The sequence below is a fragment of the Eutrigla gurnardus genome (assembly GCF_963514095.1).
Source record: "Eutrigla gurnardus genome assembly, chromosome: 10".
Classification (NCBI taxonomy): domain Eukaryota; kingdom Metazoa; phylum Chordata; class Actinopteri; order Perciformes; family Triglidae; genus Eutrigla; species Eutrigla gurnardus.
Window position 1 is genome coordinate 23440331 of NC_139924.1, and position 23510 is coordinate 23463840.

A 23510-nucleotide genomic window follows, 5' to 3' on the forward strand; every position below is an offset into this window, starting at 1 on the left:
ATTAAAATATGGCAGAGAGCTGACGATAAAAAATGAGCGCAATGCCCATCGGAGCGGCTGCTTCTCCTGCCTGTCCGTGTTCCCTGCATCCACAGACCAGCTGCATAGATAGACTGCTTAAGTTTGAGCAAAAGCGGAAACATGTCTACGGTATGATGCATTGCAGTACACATGCACACACACACACCCACACACACAGGCAGGCAAGCAAAGCAAAACAGATGCATTTAATATGCCTGTCTGAAAGGTCAAGTGTTCAAAGGAAATTGCCTCATCCAGCTTATTGGAGAATGTAATGAGACGGAATTGTTTATGCATCTGCTAAACACTTGTCACAATTGATGCTTTCTCCCGGGTTACTATAATACATAACAGAAAATGAGAAATCACTTCAGGTGCCTTTCATATGCTCCTGGTCACTAAGGTCTTGGGTTCTGGGTGACAGAGATCTCCTTAATGCCTGAATACCCGTTCTGACAGGAGCCCGGCAGAGTAATTGGTTACAGACATGTTGCAGGTGTGCTGATATTCCCGTGCAGCATGCCAAAGCTTAGCTACGTTTGTTGCTATGCAACTTTGTGTGATAACCAAGGGAGCTTATTAGCAAGTCGAGATACAAGGGGTGGACAATACAGCAGAACATTTCATAATACAATGCAATACAATAGGTCTGCAATAACCAGTCTTTGTGAGGCTCATGGTGTGCCATAGATATTGTGCATCAACATAGGTGTTACTTATTTAATTGTACTCCGACTGTGTGACACTTCTGCTGTGTGTAGCACAGGCATAATGACTCTCTGCGAAGTTGGTGGTGTGTTTTGTGATGTTGAGTTTTGGGCATTTAAAGCATCTGATTTTGCCACTGGAGACAACTTTTTACGCACCACCTCCTCCCGATAGTCTTAGTCTCCTAAACCTGACTTAACTTTAAAGGGGAAGTGCAATGATGTCATGTATAATGTTGCAAGTTTGAAATTCCTTATTAGCATACTAACGGTAACAAACACAAGTAGTGTGCAAGATTTTTAAGAATCCGTAGTATGAAACCAATTGTATGCGTTTCAGATGAAATATTGCTGCATGCAATCATTGCAGACTACATCGGCCTATACTGTATATCCCTCAACGCGATGCGGTAGTGATGATCACAAATCATCATTCGGCAACATGAGTTTGGCACGGTTACCATGGTTACCAAGGAACTCCAAGGAAGCAATATGGGAAATAATGCTGAAAAGTATGTTGAAGGATCGTGCGTTTTATTGAGTATGTAGATGTGACTTTGGGCACAGCACATATCTGTGGTTCTGCTACATGAATTTTTGATTTGAGTAATAAAAAAAATATATATAAATCCTTTGCGTAATGAGACAGAAGTGCAATGCTGAATTGGTGGAGTAATATTTTAACCACAGAGGCGGCAGATCACAGAACGCTCATCATTAATGTTGAAGCCACTGAAAATCAGTGTTGTAAGGTAGCAAATTGCTCCACAGTTTTTTCTGAGGCTCTAATAGTGTGGTGTTTTTGTATCACATTGCATTATAGTCTACATTTGTTCCTGTTATTGTGTCCAATTATGACTTTGAAGATATTTTTTTATTCAAGTCACCTGCATTGGTTCCACTACTGGGGAGCCACTGGGAGGAATTAAAGTTTGTATTTACGGTAGACCTTTGTCTGTCGCATACAACAGCTAATCTATCTGCTAAACTTGCTCTGTTCTCATGTCATACAGTAATTGGTATTACTGAAGTCTGTGTTACTGAAATGTCTGGTACACAGATATTAGAAAGACAAAGCAAATTAGGGAAGAGCAAAAGAGGAGCAGAGCGACGCGTTACATAAAAGTGACACCGAGGATTTGTTCCAGGAGACTTCACCCAATCCAATCAAGTGGGCTTTTCTGGATGAGTTCTCAAGCGATTCTTGCATCCCCCAAGAGAAGGCACTCAAGTTCACCTGTCCTTCAGTAATGTGGAAATGAGCTTTTCTTTGTTACAAGCGGGATCTTCTGCAGGAATCTGTAGTTTGTACTGCCACAGACAGCAAGGCTTACAACAACATCACTGTATGGTTTTAATGGAATATACCAGACAGGTGATTGTGGAATGTCATGTTGTCATCAGATTTTTTATTGTCAGAGATGTGTTTTCTCTTTTCCTTTGTCCTTTGCAGAGATCCCTCAACTCCAGTAAATCAAACAAAGCTTAAATTCCAGACACGGACATTCAGTAGTTTCACTCGATACTGTGTGTCACTCTGACGGAGGAGGAGGACACAAACATGTGAGTGACTCACTAATAGCTTTCTGTTTTTGTGAAACCGTTGATTACAAAATGTGATCCACGTGAACGTGAAAGTCACACATGATGTGTGTGAACCACAATAAAAGGTTTATAAAATCACCTGCAGGCAGTGGACACATCATCTCTGTGTCACCTCAACATGCAGCATTGGTACAGTAACCTACATGCAAATGCTCGACATGATATTCCTAATAATCCGCTGAATGGTCATTTTTTAAACTGTAAATTGCAAAATAAAGTATCATTTTTACTCTGCTTTATAAAATGACATGAGTTTGGTAGACTGCCGACTTACACTGTGAGTTATTATACAACAGCTGCTCACTGAATTGTGCCCTATGATAATGAAACATATTGAATACAATGTTTACCAGGTATGGACTTGCATAAAATTGTACAAGTTAATTGAACCTCTCCTCTCAGGAAGAAGGACAGTATCAGTGCTTTGTTCGGTCAAAGTATAATAATCAAAAATAATCTTAGAAGAGGAGGGCGGAGCATAAGATACACGGGAAATGGCATCGCCCGCCATCGTTGTTCTTTTTCAACCATGACCCCGTTCCCTAACCTTATTATAATAATATTAAGGTTATAATGGTGCCCATAATGACTGAATGAGTGCCACGAAATGTGTGTTTGTGTTTGTGTCTTCTTGCGGCGCCCTCGGTTTAGAGCCGATGAATAAATGGAATATATACAGTATTTAGCATTAAAAAAAGCCAAAACAAAGGCAGCGACACTAGGATATAGTGGATGGATTTAACATGTTTGATCATGAGGGAGGTGAATCAGGGGGATTGAAAACTGAGAACAGTAAAGGGGAAGTGAAAGAGGGGAGGACAGTCAAAAGTGTGAGATGTGTTGATATTATCATTAATTCAAATCCTTTGGTGAGCAACACATCTAATAAACTACCTCACTTGTAACCATCTCATTCTGCTAATATACTGAAGTGTAAATGTGAAAATAATACTGCATAAATATTTAAAAAAATTCAAGACATGTCGGCACTAACTTTTGTAGAAGTTACCAGCAGATTCGATGCTTGTGATCAGCGTAGGCGTTGCTGACAGAGCACTTCTCTTGACTCACTGACTCTCTTCCTACTGATTGAATTCACTTGTGATTAAAATGCCTCAGCCCTCACAACTCATGGCTATACATTATAGTATATCAGTTACTAATTATCGCCCAGAGGTTGATGGTTTGAATATATTTTTCCTTCAGCCTCCCTGAAGGCTTTACATTCTCCAAGGCACAGTTTCTCCTTATAGAACAAATGCTGTCCAGCTTTACTGTAACAAATAGCTCAATGGTAATGAAAACATCCCGTTAGTCCTGAAGTACGGGAGACGAGGACGCCATCCTGAGTCAAACTGATTTAGGATGGCATTGACATTGGTGAGTCCAGCTATAATATACAGAATATGAAAATATGATGGTGCTTTGGACAAACAAATCTACCAAATGTATTCATGTACAAAAAAGTACCAAATACTGTTATGTGAATACAGCAAAAATGCAATAAAGCCACAATATAAATCAGTAGACAGAACATTTTTAAATGAGATTAAAAATAGAACAATTTAAATATTACATATTTGAATCAACATGGTTAACAATGAACCACCATTAGTTTGTTTGTTTTAGATTATACTAGATCATCAGACAGGTCAATTTTCTGTAGATGATCTTATTTGCTATATTCCGTTAAAGGCACAGTGTGTATGTTGTATAGATGGCGGCTGGTGGTACCACGGTTTTGTACTCTGCAGCTCATGTAACTGCAGTTTTCCAAGTCTCTCAGAATACTGTGGTTGCCTTCCGGTACAGTAAAAAGGCAAGAGGTTGGTTTGTTCGCTCTTAGCCACTGTAAAACACGGCGTTAAAAATGGCAGACTCTGGGAAAAGGGCCTGCTCTCTATTTAGATATGAAGGGTTTATTCTATTAAACACCTGAAAAGATTGTTATGATTATATTCATATTTATGCTAATAAATCCCCCCAAATGCGACAGAATGTTTGACAATGCTTTTGCATTTTATTCCTTCCAGGCAGCTGTTGATTAATGATAATGTACTGCCTGTTTTTTATGGTCTCAAAAAGAAAAGAAGGCCCAAATTCTAACTTATTTTAATGGATTTATGGTCAGTGAGTGGTTTGGGTATGAAGGACATTCTTATAATGGAGCACACTAGACCGGCTCTTCAGAGTGACTGAGGCACAAGTAGGGCTGGATATTACTGTAGCATATTAATGCAAAATTACTTCCTTAAACGCATTACTTAGTCATAATAATGTGCGCCCTAAATGGCATGCTGCCTATGGACAAGAAACCATCCACATAAGCACAACGTAGCCTGTTGAGTTCTGCATGTTGTGGACTTGCAGACCAAGATGTTACCCAATTCTCCCAAACAACATGCATTGGGATTTTGGAAACATGGCCACAGTTGCAGCTGGAGACGGGACACCCTGCGACCCAAAAATACCTTCTGCCTTACACACTACATAAATGGCTGTAAAACTATCAACAGTGTCACACACATTCAAATACTAAATATCACACTTTGAACCACCAGGTCTTAAAGCCACCACGAGTCCCATCAATAACTCGATATATTCTTCTCGTGCCAGAGACATAGACACGAAGAAGTAGCAGAGTTTTTTAAAGACTCTTCTTTATAGGAATCACCTTTGAGTCAGATTAAAAGGCCACACGGTTTGAATAGACTATTAATTAAAAGATGCAACATTTGGCAATTATGTGAGAGGATTTTCATATTTCTTTTAAGGTGAGTGTTTCAGGAAATGTTCTTGAACTTTTGTGATGGAAAAATATTTCTGTGTAGTCTCTGACATGCAGGTCTGACTGTGTATTGGGGCTTGCTGGAGGCTACAAACTAGCTCCCCCTGGCTTTGGCCTATAACAACTGATACAGCTGATTACACTGTTGGAGTAGACTAATGACTTGAAATAGTATGGATTAGGACCAGAGGCCAGTGGTGTCGCCCTCTGATGACTGGAAGCCTGCGGAGAATGCAAGTTTCTGCATTTGCTTCACTTTTCAGAAGCAGCCGTTGCTGTCTGAAGGCCAGCTGGGGGCCAGTAGGAGTAGGCAGGCAGTCAATAGCAGTATAAAACAGACAATAAAAGCAGTTTTGAAAAAGTGTGAGACCACTTCAACCATGAGGGTCATGAGAGCAGCAGCTTGCTGCAGCAGAATGAGAGAATAGCTGTGGATAGACACAGGCATGCAGACTCATACACACAAGTCATCACATGGTTCTCCTGCTGGAGGCAATTATCACCAACCCTTTGCACCTTAATGCTACTGACGATTTTAGCCTAGCATATTCCAGCCCAACAACGATGCTGTCATCAACCTCATTTCCAGCAACAGACAGACTAACTTAGCGACTAGCAGGTGAACTCATTGGAGCATTTAACAGCGAAACTTTTTAAATATGAGACATGCATAAAAATGTTGACAGTAGAATTGTAACAGCAACAAAGTGGGTTGTTTGTGAAGTTTAATGTTAAACTGCATGACTTGTATTTTTTCACACATCGGATACATTGTTAATATTTACATCAAACATAACTCAAAATAAAAAAAAAAAAACAGGTTAAATTGTTTCACATCTTTTCAATATCGCAGCAACAAAAAGAGTTCATGACCCTAATTATTCAGGTAAAACCCTTCCACAAATAAATGTCAAAAGAAATGTGCTGTTGGTCTATATATGTTTAAAAAAATAAAAGCTAAAGTACAAAACACAAAACAACAAGGGAGAAAACAAACAAACATGGCAATTATCTTCAGGACATTCCAAATAATTAAATGTAACTGAAAACATAAAGATTTAACAATAAAAATGGATACATGTAAATGCCATTTTCAGCATCCTTTTCAGGAATTAGTAGCACTTCCATGTAATAATAATAATAATAATAATAATAATAATAATAATAATAATAATAATAATAATAATAATGAAAAAGGAAGGATCTCATGAATAGTAAATGTGTCACATAAAGACAAAGTAGTGTATCAGTGTTTTTTCATACAGCAGGTACATTAATATCAAACTCCTTCAGCGGCTTGAACCAGAGACCACTGCTTAAACTAAATTCTAGCACACATATCAAGCCATTGCAAGACAACAAGGTGAGCACAGGAGAAAGTCTCACACATTTTACTCTATCCCATTAACCACCATTAAGAGTAAACACTAAATTACCTTCAAAACCTCAAGGATTTTTTTTTTTTCACATTGAGCACAAACATAAGTATTTTCTTTTCTTTATTTTTTTTCCACACCTACATCTGACATGGCAAAAAATGTGAACTTTCCGTTGATGCAAATTTGCTGTGTCTAGAGGGCTTGTGTGTAGGAGGCAGTATCCTGAAGTTGGCTCATCAAGCACATTAGCTTATATATGGTTTGAAATGAACAGTCACAGTGTAAAATGGACTCTGAAAATAAGTGCAGTGCTATCGTATATAACTAAGCATTCTATAAAAAAATACAGTAGCAAGCTTTTCTCTTCAGTGTTTCTTAGACTGATTTGAAACTCCTTTAGCTATATTAGTACAAATCATATTCAAAAAGATATTTAAATATGTTAAACATGTGGGCTGTCCTTTCCCTTCAAAACGTTTCCCTTCAGGTAAGAGTAGACTTATTTTAACATTTTTTCCCCCCAGGACAACCCAAGTATGTGATTGTCTTCGACTATTGCACCTGCATCAAGAACAACTCCTGTTGGTTGATGACTCTCCACAAACAAGGACCAACAATGCAATGGATCTCAAACCAACCTCCATGAGGAACTCAAGTTGTCACATACAGATATGGAAAATATAGCGTATGGCAAGAGATGATGTAAACTGGGAAAGTGTATCACATTGCCAATCAACTAGAATTATTTCCCATCAAACAAGATAGTTTTCATGTAAACGCTGGCATGAAAGCAAATTGACAAAAAATGAACGAGACTATATGTCTTTGGCAACTACTGTTATTGGAGAGTAATATTGATAATATTGATAATAATAATAATAATAATATATTATAATGATACATAGAGAAATAGAAGAAAGTAGATACTGTTGGATCTCAAGCCCTTTGTTTTTCTTCGTAGCTAATGAGGACAACATTCGCTTAGTATAGTCCGAAATATTTCAACTCCATAACAGCAAAACTATTATGAAAAGTAATGAAGGATTCAGTTGAGACTGCCAATTCACATCTTCCCGTAACAAGCTGATTAAAGGGGTAGTCCATGTCATTATATATTGTTAATTAACTTTACAACTCAAATGGCATTTACTTATTTTTTCTTCACCAGAATACACCCAATCACACATACAGTACAGTATATGACTTTCAAAGAAGCAAGCATATGATTGACAGACAAACAGAAAACAAACAAAAGAATCACATCGCTATAAAAGGTCACTACCACTGTGGGGAATGTAAAAAATAAAAAGAAGATGAAAGAAATAGCATCTTGAGTGACACAATGGCATATTCTGTACACGGTTTAGACGGTTGGCAAAAAAAAAGCAAAATTTCAAAGTGAGGAAGCAATCAAAAACAAACAGGACGAGTGGGCGCTGAAGACGGGTGAAGAGTGGTGGAAGAGGGCAGTCAGCTACGCTAACATCACGAGGTGAGCGGGGTCCTACAGACCAAGCAGTGCACAACACACAGGGGATTCAGGGCCACAAAGGATTCAAGCCTATGGAACAAACAGAAGCAAGGTGGGAATGGATGCACATCCGTTCGGCAGAGCTTTGTTTTTCATGAAGCTTGTTGTGGCACTATGATGTTGCCTCTCGCGGAGCTAAGACTTATGTGGCGTGTCACACGGATTGCTCCTTGGGGAACGTGAACGGAGCTCGAGGGCCAGGGACAGGGAAGCTTGTGTTGGAGTAGGTGGGCTCGTTGGGTGGGTGCTGAGTGTAGGGGTGTTGAGGCAAGAACGTAACAGGAGGGTAGGCTGGAGCGGGCTGAGACTCGGGGAATTGTTCCATGTTGCAGACGCGCTGGTAGCTCATGTATTCAGCTGGGTTCAACAGCTCTTCTGGATGCCTGCCAGAGTCCTGCAAGGAGAAGACAAAAAGAAGAGGAAAGAAGACAATACTGCAGGGTCACAGTGTTTCCATGATGTGAGGAAAGTTGACTGAACCCGAAATAGAGCTTCATCACGTCAAACAGTGCAAACGGCGAGGGGCGAATTCACAAAAGGATTGTGTGGCTTTTGCGACTGCTAAACCTGTACAAATTAGACAAAACCAACCTTTAATTCGAAAAGCAGCCACAAATGGTTAAACGCATCTCTAACTGTGATGCCAAGTAATCGATGTCTCAGTTCTATTTGCACTCATTTAAATGAGATAATATGCGTACATTTAGCGCAAAATTGGCTCCTTTCTATGATGAGCCTCAATTTACAAAAAATTAAGTCCAATTCACAATGAGGGACAACAGAGGAAATAGCAGCCAGCAATAACAAACAAATGATGAACATCTTCATAGAGTTGGTGGCAACTGAAGTGCATAAGGGGTGTCTGCTCAAACTCATTGATTTTGGGGAAGCAGGGTAGCAATGACAGTTGCATCATGGAAAATAAACGAGTAAAGGTCCCCAAACGCGTCATTGAAATTTGAAAATACATGAAGAAAAAAAGAGATTTAAATAATCAATGAAGAACAATTTTAATTTCCGCTGCGCTGGGATGGCTGCACTCAAAAAACATTTCTCAAATAACTCTTAAAATAAGAGACTGTTATTAATATTTTCCCCATAATTGAAGCATTATATCATCCTTGCACGCGTATGAGGTCTATGTGGGCACAATTAAAGTTAAATGAGCCTGAGTCTGATCCGAGCCGGGCAACAACAAAAAAGGCCACAGCCAAATCAACTCAGTGGGTCTTCAGGCTCAGGCTGACTCTCAACCCTCACAACTGACGCATTGCTACACGGATAATTACTCAGAAAAAAAAGAAAAAGGCAAATTTCACTCAGTGGCAAAAGGTTATGGGGGTGTTTGCTCTGTAATATCATTAGTGCAACATCTTTTGTGAATTGGACCTTTAGATGAGACAGATAGCAGCTGCAAATTATGTGTAATTCATGGTGCTATCAGCAGTTACAATCCATTCTTTGTGAATTCCTCCCTCAGTATTTTAACCAGTGAGGTTAACTTAGAGGGTTTAGAGCCATTAGAAACACAATTTGTCATTGTCACTTCAGCTGTATTTTACCACTCATTTATAATATAAAAACTCCAATTTAACACATATTTTAACACATGTAAATGTTCCTCTCTGCTGAAGAAGGGGTTTGGATTAATACATATTCACTGTATTCACACTTTAGTCTGTTCTTGTGCTGACATCTGTATTCCTTAGTCAGGTTGTACAAAATGGTGGGATTTATAGTTGCAGTGCCCTTTTTAGTCATTAATACGATTTCATGAAGTAATATCGCCCTATAATAATCATTACTCGATTGAATGACATATCCAGAGTAGTGAGAAGCTCTTGATAAGCAGACTTTGTAAAATCCACTTGTTTTGTCTCCTGTCAATATACATTTTAACCAAAACATATGCAGCCATTGTTCTGATGTTGTTTGAAGTATCTGACTGTTGATTTACATATGCAAACTGCTTCTAGTTCTACTTGGGAGTTTATAATGACTTGAGCTGTGTACTGCGTGTGTGTGTCAGGATGTCAACCATCCTGCTGGTGTCCTTGCTTCAACTTGGAATCTGATTATCCAGGTGTGAATTGAAGCTTTCTGCGTTGAGGTCAATAAGTCTGAAGTAAAGTGCAGAGGTTCATGTAGTTATTTTGCATGATTTGGTGCAAAGTACCGGCACTGAATGAGGAAACTGTCTGGCTTTGTGGGTGCACATCACAAATTGCTACGTAGATTAAATCTACTGAAAGAAAAAAGGCAATCATAACACACTTGAGGTTGACATTTACCAGTAAGATTAGACTTAATAAATACTTACTAACACGAATGCCTTTAAATAAAGACGATGCATCAACATGTTTTGGGTCAGTGGAGAGTCAACTTCCAAATACCAAAATTGTATATTGCTAATATATTTGTATTGACGTCTGAATGTTCCCTGATGATTTCAACAGAAGTTATATTATGGCTCAAAGCCAGCAGACCAATCACCACAAGATGTAGGATGGTAAGTTAGTAACTAATTTACTTTGTGGCTGTGTAAGGTCACTGTCTGTATCTGCACAAACATGAATAAAGTGCCTTCAGCCCTGAATGTGTTGATTTCAGTTGCTGGCTTTTTTCCTTATTATGGAAAGTTCAAATTAAAAATCTTGGCAAGGTATGACAAGGTGATAACAATAATAATGATTAACAATGAATAATGATAATAATGAATAACAATTTTACATTGCAGTTATAATTACACAACTTTTTTTCTTCACTTTTCACACTTTCGTGTCACCTGGTGGCTGCAAGGCTCTAAGAAGCTTTAAAGTCGACATTTCTCTTAATGGAATTTTTTGAATGTGTGTGATGTGTTTTCAAATGAACAGGAAATGATAATTATGATACATCATAGTAGATAATTATGAAATGACAGCAAGCATGCACAAAATATGGATGAGAGTGAAAATGGAACTTACGAATATTCGTCAAGCATCTCTACATCTACGAAAATGATGATCCCAACTCTGAAAATGTTTGGGCAGGGCAACAAAACCACAAACAGACTTAAACCTGCCTACAAATTGCTGCATTTCTTAAAACAAAATATAAAAATGTGAAAGGTGACATTACACAATAAAACTGCACAATATATATAACAAGGGGAATAAAACAAGAGATTTGAATTAGCAGGCCAACAGCCAAAGTTCATATAATAAAAGCTCAACATAATGGTGAAATTATTTTGCCTCAACTGGAATTCTGTCTTTATTCAAGTTAATGACCCTGAACGGACATTAACAGTAATTACTTTGAGCGACACAATGAGTGAAACAATAATCTCTAATGTGAAATGACATTGTGAGGGATGAATGAGATAAGCACAATGGACCTCAGGAAGACACAAGGGTGAGCGGACGGTGATCGTCTGTGAAGGTGAATTGGTGTTTTCACAGTAGAAGACATGCAAGCAAACCTCTCCTGACACACATGCTGGAGACAGACGCGTCTGGAACGCTTATTTGCTTTAAGAACCACTCAAGCAGCTGAAGAAAACTTTCTACTTTGTCAGGATATTAATTTCTTTGCTTTCTGAGAAGACCTTGGGGATTCAAGCAAAATTACTAACAGTCTCAGATTTCTTTCCCCAAATTATAGGTTTGTCTCAAGACATTTCATATCCCGACCCAAAACTAACAAAGGTAACTGCTTTGGATACAATCTGGCAACCTTGTTAGGGCTATAGAGTCATTTTGAAGAAAAATAACCTGCCTGCAAGAAGTGCTTCACCAAAACCACTCAGACCAGTGAAAACCATGTTTCAACTTTGGTTATGTCATTATTTGAAGCAATTTGACATTTTGGGATGTTTATTTGCTTATTTGCTGAGAGTATCTGCCTGTTATATGAAGCCAGACCCAGCAGCCGGTTAGCTTAGCTTAGCACAAAGACTGGAAATTGATGGACACAGTTAGCCTGGCTCTTAACAGTGAAATAATCTGCCTATCATGTAGTAAAGTGAAAAAAAAATGGTTGTTCTACGAGTGCTTAGTTTCTGGCTGTTCTTGAATGGATCTTTAAATGTGCTGCTAGGGAGATTTTGTTATATTTTGATGGTGTAAGTTAGCGATTATGCTAAGCTAACCTCCCGAGGATAGATGTAGCCACATATTCAGACAGTCAGATGAGAGAAGGGAAACTCTTGGCAAGAAAATAAATGAATATATTTCCCCAAATACTATTCCTTTAAAAAGTGCATCATGCAACAAGGCTATACACAGCTGTGTGTTGTAGTTGACATTTTGGAGAAACTTAGTTTTCACTGCACAGAAACGGATATTGTAGTGAGCAAACAGACATGGAAAATCACAAAAAAAAATGTTGTTGTCCACTTCATGAAGTTCATGTATTATGTGATGTTACTGCCTAAAGTAATATTATATACAGATGAGCACCTGTTATATTTACCAATATGGGTACAGTGCACAGAGTGGGGGGTATTTAATCAGGTGGGCTCCTTCCATCAGAGAAGTGCAGTGGATAAGGTCAAATGCATTTCCAGGAGGCACCACAATGAAATCTGAGCTGTAGAGAATCAAGTATTTCTATAACTGCTGCAAGCAAAATATCTGCTACACTGACAGCACACCTACACTTATATATTTCTTAGAGCAGCTCCCCGAGTAGTTTCTGAAATAAACAAAACTCACAAACAAGAGCCTGCTGTCAGTTTAAAAACCATGCCTTCATGGTGTTATTAGCCATTTTGGTTTATTCTACTACTGAGGACATCAAAGTTAAAGCCTACATATCGGACCTTTACGTTTCTCCAACCACATCCTTGGCCTTAAATCACTCTCTAAAACCTTTAGAAAAGTTCAACTTGTATGTTTTCGGCATCTTTGACTTTTTACACACAATCTGCTGTTATTCACACATTTCTTTCAAATCAGATGCCTCCATATGGTTGTGTGCCAAGTGTTTGACCTTAACTGTGTCAATACATTTATTTTTATTTTTTTATCATTGTAAATCATGTCATGTTTGGGTGATCTACAGCAGAAGAGGAGTTGAAATGTGTATTTTTCAAAGTTTTAAGATCAAAATTTGGGCAGCGGGCCAAGGAATTAAGTGATTTAGAGTAATGGGCTCTCTGCGCACTTCTAAGTAAAAGGGACGAAGCAAAAGCCCTGAAGAGTAACAAGTGATCTCTCTGTGTTAAAGGAACCATCAGCAGAGTCTCAGCAGACACATTGATTTGTGGCCACTGAAAAAAGTGATGACAGACGTTGATTGAACATGTTGGCAGTTAACTGTAGTGCTCACACTCAAATGTTTTTTTCTGTTGTTTAACACTAGACAGAAACAGATGCAACATCTGCTGAGATGTTCAGTAACATCTGGACAAAAACCTTTACAGGATTGACTTGATGAACAGTCATTGGGATCATTCATCCTGTTTGACTTATTCCTGTGATGCTATAGGTCAGCTTCGAGCCACATCTGCCACAAAATCATCCAAAGTTATGTCAGAAAGAAAACCAGAGTTATCTCTAAAAATAAAATGGAATATTTAGATAGTAATTAGTTAATATATGATCTCATTTTCATCCAGTGAATTCATTTCCTTTGGGGAAAGCAGAACATAATATCATGCAAATGAATGGATATCTCAGTCTGCCTGGATTTGCTTTCCCTCCCATGCTCACATCTCTATCCGCCCAAAAAAATAACAAAAAGTCTGAAAAGCCATATTAAGAAGACAGCATCTAGTGTTCTGCTTCTACCTCATAAACAAAAACTAACAGAAAATGCAAAGGTGCGAACGTGAAAGCAGAAAGGTCTATGCAACTTAGAAGGACGTCTTCGCTTTACCGCTCTACCTCGTCCTTGTTCAGTCATGGCATTTATTCTGCCAAAGAATCAAACTTGAGAGAAAAGGTGCTTCGGCACGTCTATTCAGCTTTCCTACTTGCTCACACAGCAATAACTGAAAAGACTACGGCTTCAAAATCGCAGCAAATGCAACAGAAGGTTAGAGGTGCTTCGCTGCATGTGAAGTTGTTTTATCGCTTATGCTACACCTCTGGGTTACCATGCTTCTATGCAACCTAAGGTGTATAATGACAGATCAGGTCAAGATGTCACTAAAGGCCCAACATTACATTTTACCAGTCGATCACAGAGCTGATTCTAGTTCAGTCTTGCCACTCATTCACATTCTGCCAGGTCAGACTTCCTCTTCTTCTCTGGAATAAAAGCTTTGGGATTTATGTCCAACTTTGTACAAATGTAAAGCAAACGAGCAAAAGAACGGTTTCGAAAAAGAATGAGAGTTAATCTAAATGAAATCTGGCTGACAATGTTGAATACATAGAAAACCCTTGGGGAGGTTTGGCTCAAATACGTTTTCATATCTAATAATTTAATAACTCAAAGTAAACATGCATCGCAGCACACAATATATGCTAGAAAAATACAATCAGACCGTACTAAACATTTGGCTGATTTACTTTCAAGTCGCTGACCAAAGTTAAACCAAAGAGCCTTTAAGTAATTCATCAATATACATTAATTTGTCTCACAACTGTGTAATTTGGTTGTTAAAAGTGGTTTCAGATTACATTTTCAAACATTCCTCGTGTCCTGTACTGGGGTAAAAAAATGTATTCAGGGTTTACAAATATTGTTAAAATGTTTATTATACACATTTTTTAAAACATATTAATTTATTTATAATGAATGCATCCGCTATATTAGATAAGGATCTTTACCTGTTTCAATGATGTCCTTAACACATTAACATATATGACACAAGGCTCTCAAGATAATATTTATGTTTACCATTGTTTCAAGAAAAAAAAATATTTTTTAAATATATTAGATAGTCTTTTCTTTTTTTATTTACCACGAAGGTAGCAGGGAAGGAAATTAGTACTATTTACAACATAATATATAATATAATTATGAGACTTGGTGGTGTGGAAAGTTTGTTGTTGTCACTCCTTCATCACTTCTGTACCGAGCTTGGTGTTTTGCTCGCAGCGAGTGTTTGTTTATGTCTTGAATAAGTGACAGAGAAGTGTGTTGAGAACAACAGTTGTTATAATTATCATGCATGTCAAATAATCTTTTAATTGAACTGACTGTTATGAATTAGTCTATTATGGGTCATAGAGGAATTGCTAATTCTTGATTGCTGTCACAATGGGTCAAGCAATCGTCACGAAGCAAATAATTAAAACTAAGTAGGACACTAATTGTCTCCTGGCAACCAGACGCTTTGTCCAGAAAAAGCTGGACTCACTGGTTTCCTTTTGGTTTCTTTTAATGTAATGCACAGATTGATAAACATGATTTCTAGCTTTGTAGCTGGTCAGAATTCAAACAGTATCTCCTGTTTCCATCTGGGGCTGCCAACAAATATTTGACATTAGTTAAACCTGCAAATCTGCTCAATAGTGAATCCAAAGCTGCAATTCAAGATGAAAAAGTAATAATGTGTTGTTTAAAAAAAATTTAAAACTCATTCCAGTTATGGATTTGATTTTTGTTAAGGTTTCATTTGCAATAATGTATTTCAGATTTACTTCATTGCAGGAAATTGTCTCTAAATGAGTAGAGAATTGCTGCCACAGTATCTCAATGACAAGAAAGCCTCCTGAGTGGCCCTGAGGATTACCTGCCTTAGGAATTGCCACAGAAACCATTCCAAGCGGCCTAGCAACATAGATTTCAGCCCGATATATATCACTATTATATATGATACATCTGCTTGGCATAATCACTTGAAAAACACATTTTGTTTGTGACTGCTCTGCTTTTCTTTTTTCTTTGTTGTTAAAACAAAAATATCCTGGAGCACTGTATAACTACGGTATAAATGTGATGTTCATGCAAAAGACTCATGCAGCTAAATTGCCATTGACATAGTAGGGAATGTAAAATGTTTACGTCAGATACTCGGCAGATCAGGATTCATGCATACGACTGAAAGTCACAAAAGAGTTAAAAACATTCTATGAAAAGTTCTTTCCTTTTTCTTTCTGTTGCCAATTTCATGACATTTCCTGAAAATAATAAAGCACTTATATCGTTGATTTTATGAATGCTCGCAATAATGGGGAGGTTACATTCAGCCTGCATATGGTCCCTATTGTAAAACATAATAGCCTGAAAATACCTTCCACTTCAATCAAACGCTGTGCAGAGCTGCAGAGAAATCTGCAGGGGGAAATCAAAAGACGGCCAAGACTCAAGAGGAAGGAAGACAAGAGAACCATGTGGAGCATATAAAGGGGGGTCAGTGCATGTGAGAGGGGGGGTGGACGGAGGGAGGGAGTGCATCAGTCTGTGTACCTTGAGGCCAAAGTCTGAGGGGAAAGGCCTATAATGGCATGCGCTAGTGTGAGCTAGGCTGGATGGTTGCATACTCGACAAGGTCCCCAGGGCCAGTGTGAGCAGAGCTTCGCGGGCTGGGAGTAGAGGCCAAAGCTGCAGTATCCAGCTCCGCATACTGGACATCACAGTCCATGTGGCCAGAGTTCTGGAGACAAGAGAGGTGAAGAGGTGTGTGAGGAGTGAGGCAGCCAAAAATATGAGAGAGAGAGTGAGAAAGACTGTTTGACAGACTGAGAGAGAGAGAGAGAGAGAGAGAGAGAGAGAGAGACTAAAGATCTGATGGTCATTGGGACATTTTGAGTTTGTGAGCAGCGGTGTTAAGAGGCAAATGTGAAAGCATGGAGTTTATAAATAAAACGTCAGATTAAGACTGAATGTGACAAACCGATGAACAGATGGAGACGTTACACAGAAAACCATGATAGTCAGACAGAAATTAATATAACACCATGAATAAAAGGTTACAGATGAAGACTCAGACTTTGTTTACTTGCACATAATGGCAGCGCTCGATTATTTTGATGCAGAAAATTGGTTCAAACAAGGGTTTGCATGTGCAAGACGCTTTGATACAGTAACTATGTGTTGATTTCAGATTTGATTCTGTTGCTCATGTTCGCATTTCTAAAAAAAATAATGCAATGCTCAGAGCAGACGGGCATGAAATACGGATTTAAGCCAACAAAAAAAAAATGGTTGTAACTAAACAAATAAGCACTGGACATGTGTTGCAACTCTAATGCTTTGATTATGGTCAATGCACAGCATCTTTCAAAACAACTGAAAAGATGAAGACTGTAATTTATGTGTTCGCTCACTTCATGCATTCACTGATTATGGCTGTAACCAAGGTTACTGAGCTGCATATTGAGGTATTTGCACAACCTATAACCACGATCATGGAGATGCTGGACGGTAAAAAATGAAATAACAGTGAGAATGGAAACAGACAAAGACTTTCTCTGAACCAGGATCAGACCACCGTGCAACGCCAATGATTGACTGACTCATTGACTCAATAAGCAATCGGCCAAGTGGATGATTGAGTAAATGATCTTAATGGGGTAATCAATAAATGACAATGACAGTGGCAGCTTTCAGTGCTGTTTATCCAATTCCAGAAATACCTCCCAGATGGTTATCGTCTGCTCCACAGACAAGACTCATAGGCAGTGGGTCAATAATCATCCAAAGAAATTATGAATTCAGACACTCACTGACTGCAGTAAATACTATTATATATTTACTGCAGTAACTAAACAGGAAATGGTGACAGGGGTGACGAAATGAAATAGACAACAAATTGCCAGGACATTATTAAAGGAAGCAAGGTTTTGATTTCCTTTTGCCTTAGAGGTGCAATGTGTAAGTAAAAAAAAATGAAATAGCATTATTAGCAGAATGTGAAGACGTTGCAGTGTTGACGTTATGTCGGAAATGAGCATGCTAACTGACTAGCCTCGGCCCCTCCAGTCTTGTAACAGCACCTGTTCCCCCGACCAGCGGTTGATGAAGGTACAGGTCGTATTCTCATTTCTGCCACTTTGAATTTAAACCAACAAAAGAAAACTATCGGCTCTGAATTTAGCATATCCCTGCCCTGCTGCAGTAGTTGTCTCCTTTATATATATATATATATATACAGTATATATATAAACGGATGAATGTGTGGAGGTGAAATGCTGCCCCCTATTTGTTTGGAGCATGTGGCTCCCTCTTACACACCACACCTTGAAAAGAGATATGAGGATGTTTTACTTTAGTCACAGAACTGATCTGTTGTCTGTATGTCTGTTTATCTTGAAAAACATAATTTTATTATTTTGAAGATGGATGTTGTAACGGTGACGGACTGACGTGTCATTTAATAGAAAACAAAATGTTTTCTTCGAGCTCAGAGAGGGAGAAGTGCGAGTCAGACCGATCTGATGTTTCTATTACCAACAGACTCGAATTAGAGAAGAATGATGACAGGAATCAAAAGATAACAGACCGATCGCCCAAATCAAGCAGAAACATTTTACTCCCCTTCTCTGCTGTATTTGTTATTATTCTATCTTGAGTGTAAAAACAACTGCATGAGGAAAGTCAGTGACTGGATCAAATAGTGTCTCTCCTTTTAGTCTGTCTGCTTGTTCCTGGTAATGAAATCAATGGAGCAAAGGAGAGAGTTATGTGACTAAGTAAATGCAATGCAGAGATGCCAGCTGTCCTTTATCCACCTAAATAACATATCAGGATGATGGGTTAGTGTTCCGTCTTTCTATCGAGAAAGAATTACATATAACGATAAAAGCCTTTACAGAATTTCCAGTTAATGCCTTAAACGTAATGTGCAATCTCTCTAACACCACTCACATTCTGTACTTGCCAGATATTTAAATATCTGGAATATTTGTCATGACCAGAGTGCAATCAGGGGGAAAATTACAGCCACATCGCATTCAAAATTGGCAGATAGTGTTTTATCCCGAGAGAATCCTCATTAGTCACTCAACGCTCAGCAGTCAATGCATGTATCTCACAAATAGTGTTTTGAAAACCTCCCTGATACGCTGTTCATCTTAAGAGCAGCCCTCAACTTCAGTTTAAGTGGAATGTTATCAGAGATAAGAAATAAATCAAAGGAGAAAAAAATACCCTCTGCGTCCAAGAATAATCAGAATTAAGCATCGGGTTCCTTTGAGTATAGAATTAAAGACGATAGTTTAACATTTTTGAATGACACACAAAATCAAAATGATTTCGTCGGTGGGAAAAAGTATTGACTTATCCCTGCAAATTTGGTTTGAGACAAAATGAGCCATTTCAAAAGCACAGCATTAAAGCAGAGTAGTCATTTTAAAAGCTTGGCTGACGGGGTAATGTAGGAACACGGAAAACATGTTAATCAACGTGAATTTAGAAGACGAAGTGCAGCTTAGTTGAATGAGTGTGAATCCATTTCTGAAAGAAAAGTAACTTTTACTTAACACAGCAGGCAGCAATTCCTTTTAAGACAGATATTCATCAAAGAAATATACTATTCATATGTCAATCATACACTGCAACAAAAGCCATTTTATTCAACTTAAGAAAATGAACTAACAGGTTTATTCACTCCTCTTATTCCCCGACCTAATTTAACATTTACATAACCAAAGGAAATAAGTTTGATAAACGTAAAAAAGGGACAAAGCTGGTGATCTTCTTTATTTTCTTATGAGCAAATCCCATGAAAAGACAAAAAAATAAAAAATAAAATAAAACAATGTGCTAGGCTGTCTCAAAACTCTCAATATGAATATTTTCTATGTGCAAAAATGTGAGTTATAGGTCCATATTTCTTTATTTAACTGATGCTTCTTGAAATAACTATCCTCTTTGCTGTTGTAAATGGTAGTAGGGTCAGTTCATTCATCTTTTGGTCTTTTCATGGGATATGTTGACAATAAGAATTGAAAGTCTTCAAGTCATGATAGTAACTAGTAACTGAAATATGGATTTTAAAGCATTATATAGAGACTGTAAATTGATTTGACTTACAGAATTTCCTTAAACCGATCAAGAGCTATTACAGTATAACAGTATATGCTGGATGTGTTGATAGCAAACGTTGTAATCCAGATTAACATCCACATGTTATTGTCACCCGTTTTTGCAGCATTCTGGGAGTTGCAACCTTCCCGTCTGCACCTACAGCAGATGGTTGTTTGTTACAGCCAACATGACACTTCTTGTTCCTACGTGATGCACTGGTAATACACTTGTTCCTGTGTGATACTGGTTTCTACGGCTGCTACAGCATCCTTTCACAGGATGGGTGTTTTTTCTGCTTGGCGTCATTCAATACGCAGGCTCTCACATGCAAACACAGCCCAGTCTTCTAAAAATGAGTTTCCCACACAGCAAAACTGCTTCATGGCTTATGAATAAAAGGAAACTTATTTTGTCGTGGATTTAAATTTGCTCTTGATGCATCAGAAATGAGTTTGAAATGAGTCTGTGGAAGTCTGTGCAGGTAGGAGGTCGGGGAGATGGAGGGGTCAAAAAACACAGGGCTTCAACCAGGAGCAACCAGCTTCTTGCTTTTTCATTTTGATTCAATTTCATAGTTTTTTTTTGTTTTTTTTTACGAAACCTAACCCAGTAGTTTTGTTGCCTCACCTAACTATGTCGTTTCGTAACCTTTTTTTCTTTCGTTTGGTCATGAATCACATATTTTAATCCTTTTAAGTGTTTAGTCCAGAAAAAAAAAAAAAAATTCCCTGGAAACCCAATTGAAAGTGCAGTTAAGTTGTATCGGAATGTAATTTTGTAGGAGACGGGGCTGCCAGACGTCCAAGAGTTTTATTCTCTCCAACGAAAAGCCGCGACTCCAGCCAAAGCAAATAAAGCCCCCAGAAACACTCAAGCATCTGTGCTACTGAGGGAGGCTCGCCACAGTTCGCAGTGGCATCTGATACAACAAGGCAAACACTTCATAGTCAACAGTTACAACTCGGGGGCGATGATATACTGTAGAGCATCACACTGAAAGTTATCGGCACACTGTTTTCATGCAAACACACAAGTTATTACGAGGGACTGGAGGACATGGAGGGGAGGGGGGGCAGAGAGGGGTGAATGTTGGGGTCAGAATGTGAAATAGCCCACACAGACAGAGAGGGAGATGGAGAGGAGTCAAAGCACCAACTGGGTTTACTGGTCAGCAACACCAGACCAGCAAAGGAAGAAGCAGCTGCGTTAAATATCCACAATAACACAAAGGAAACATTTCATTTGAACACTGATCTGAAATACCTCCAAGCATACTGGTGGAGAAAGTTTGCCCTTTCACCAGTAATTACCCCTGGCTGCAGGCGACGGCAGTGGATGACCCCGTCATAGAGCAGCTCCTTTCAACCTGCTCATGGTTTCACTACTCACCGGCTTATCAGTGAAGGGGGTCGACTCGGAGGGTGCCATGTCGTAATAAGGAGGCTGAAGAGGAAGCTTCTGCATTTCCTCCTCCTTGTCGAGATGAACCACCTACAGGAAACACCGAGAGCTCAGCAAGACTCACAAGGGGTCAACCAGTCTGTACTGGAGCTGCTGCACAAACCTCACCAGGGTTAACTGGGCCCGTTGGTGAAAGCTATGTCATTTGTTGAGTACACATTACTTCAGAGCTGCAGCAGCAGAAGAATATTATGTCGAACGGTTTTGACTTCATTTTTTTCCTCACATTTGTTTCCCAGTGTGTAACGAGCACAAACAAGGCGTGGAATCTGACAGGGAATGCGAGTTGACAGCAGTTTGAACTTTAGTCGCTCCGCTGAACTTTACACGTGCATCAAAAGTTATTTTGTCAAATTAATCAGTTTCATTCCATACAAAAGTTATGATGCAAACTTGTGCAATAGTGGAGCAGAAATAAGGCTGCAAGAGTGAGAGCTGTGCTGCACAAACACTGTAGGACAGAACCACAGGAAACGTCATACATGAAGGTGACATGTGATTACAAAAGGGATACGCTGCAGAATAATTAGAGCTTGGCGTCAATCTATGGACGAAGCTCCTTGAAACGACCTTGATGTTTTAAAATGTGTTAATATGTGAAATGATTTCTTGCTTTGGTTTGATGCCTCTGAACTGAACTGTTGAAATGTGGACTCTTCCACCAGCAGAGATGCCTTTGAATGGAGCTTTTCTAAACTGTGCCTTGGCTTTGTCATATTCCAGAGGAGTGTCTGCTCAGCGTTTGAGGATTTAAAAACTGGACTGCAGATAGTTTTAAATTTGAAAAAGCGAGTCTTTAATGTGCCAAATGCTTGTTATGTGCTCTCTCTGTACAAAACCAAGCAATGCACTTCTAAAAGATACATGGGCAACAATTTCAGTCAAAAAAGTGAATAATTTGACACCTTTCATGGCATGAATTCATTAATACATTCTGAAATGGCAAAAAAACACTTAAAACACTTAAAACCTCCAATAAGCATTTGCCAGACTTAGACATTACACAATGAAAAGAAATAGGAGTGAATGAAAGAAATCAAGAGTAGCCCAGAACAATGAAGTCGTCAGGGTAAGAAATGTGACATTCATATAATAGATGTTGAACAATGGGGTTTCCTCCCCACACCTCTGTGCTGTTGAGGGATCAAAAGGCTGCCTAATGCTGTTTGATCCCCAGTTTTGTTACACTCAAAAATAGCTGTTGAAATCCGGTCAATATGCACTTAGTTGAGCTTTTTCTCCGTATCACCGTACATCAAAAGGCAAAGAATCTAATAGCCGGGTGGTGGAGCGGTGAGCTGAGCACCAGAATTCATACGCAGTCAGCTGGAGGAAACGTTTGTTACGAGCATAAAGACATCGGCCTTCTGGACGCTCGTCGCCTGCTTCAGAGTACGTCTCACGGCAGTGTTGTGAGGCAAGGCAAGGCAAGGCAAGGCAAGGTAAGGCAATTTTATTTGTATAGCACCTTTTAACAACAGGGTGCTTTCCATAAAACACTAAAAGCGTCGGAGAAAAAGCATTAAAACAAGCCAATAAAATAAAATAAAAAATGTAAAAATTCAAGGAATAGAAACAAGGCTATAGTGCAGTATGTAGCGAGCGCAGATGTTGATATTTTGGCCGAGCTGCCAGTTTTGCTCCGTGCAACGATAAAACCACGATGGTGCCAAGTTCTTCAGGCCATCCGATTCACCTAGCACCTTGTCCTGAAATAAAGCTGTCATATCAAACTTTTTCAGAGTTTTAAGAATTGGATATACAATCTGTTACCTATCTGCAACTGTGTTTTTTAATGTTATCCTAAAATTGAGTTTTTATTGATGTTCAGGGTGTTTCGGGCTGAGAGTTGAAATTAGGTTCTTGCAGCCACAGTTAAACAAACTTCCTGAGAAAAACAGGAAGGGAAGAATATTGTGACTTTGTTTTTGGTACATTTATTGAGTGAATGAATTATCTATTGCTGTTTCTTTATGTTAAAAATGTCCATAAAGACTGACTTCTTGATCTTGTGTCTTGTTAGTATAAAAACCAAGTCAAGAAAGTCAAACAAATCCGTTCACAAAGCAGCTCAGGGACATCGGGGACAATAAATAGAAGAGGGGTATTAT

General features: G+C 38.7%; 1 protein-coding gene across 4 annotated transcripts in view; it reads right to left on the bottom strand.

Annotated features, from left to right (window-relative positions):
- Positions 1-7019: 7019 nt before the first annotated feature.
- Positions 7020-23510, bottom strand: part of nectin1b (nectin cell adhesion molecule 1b) — a 138202-nt gene continuing 121711 nt past the window's right edge. For 2 of the 4 annotated variants that reach the window (XM_084019498.1, XM_084019499.1), the window contains 2 exons: positions 21328-21429; positions 7020-8425 (listed from right to left, as the gene is read on the bottom strand). In XM_084019498.1, coding sequence (XP_083875624.1) covers positions 8186-8425; positions 21328-21429 — 342 coding nt within the window. In that variant the 3' untranslated portion in view covers positions 7020-8185. Of the gene's footprint in view, positions 8426-16451; positions 16565-21327; positions 21430-23510 lie in introns of all 4 variants that reach the window. The other 2 variants (XM_084019500.1, XM_084019501.1) reach the window with 2 other exon arrangements.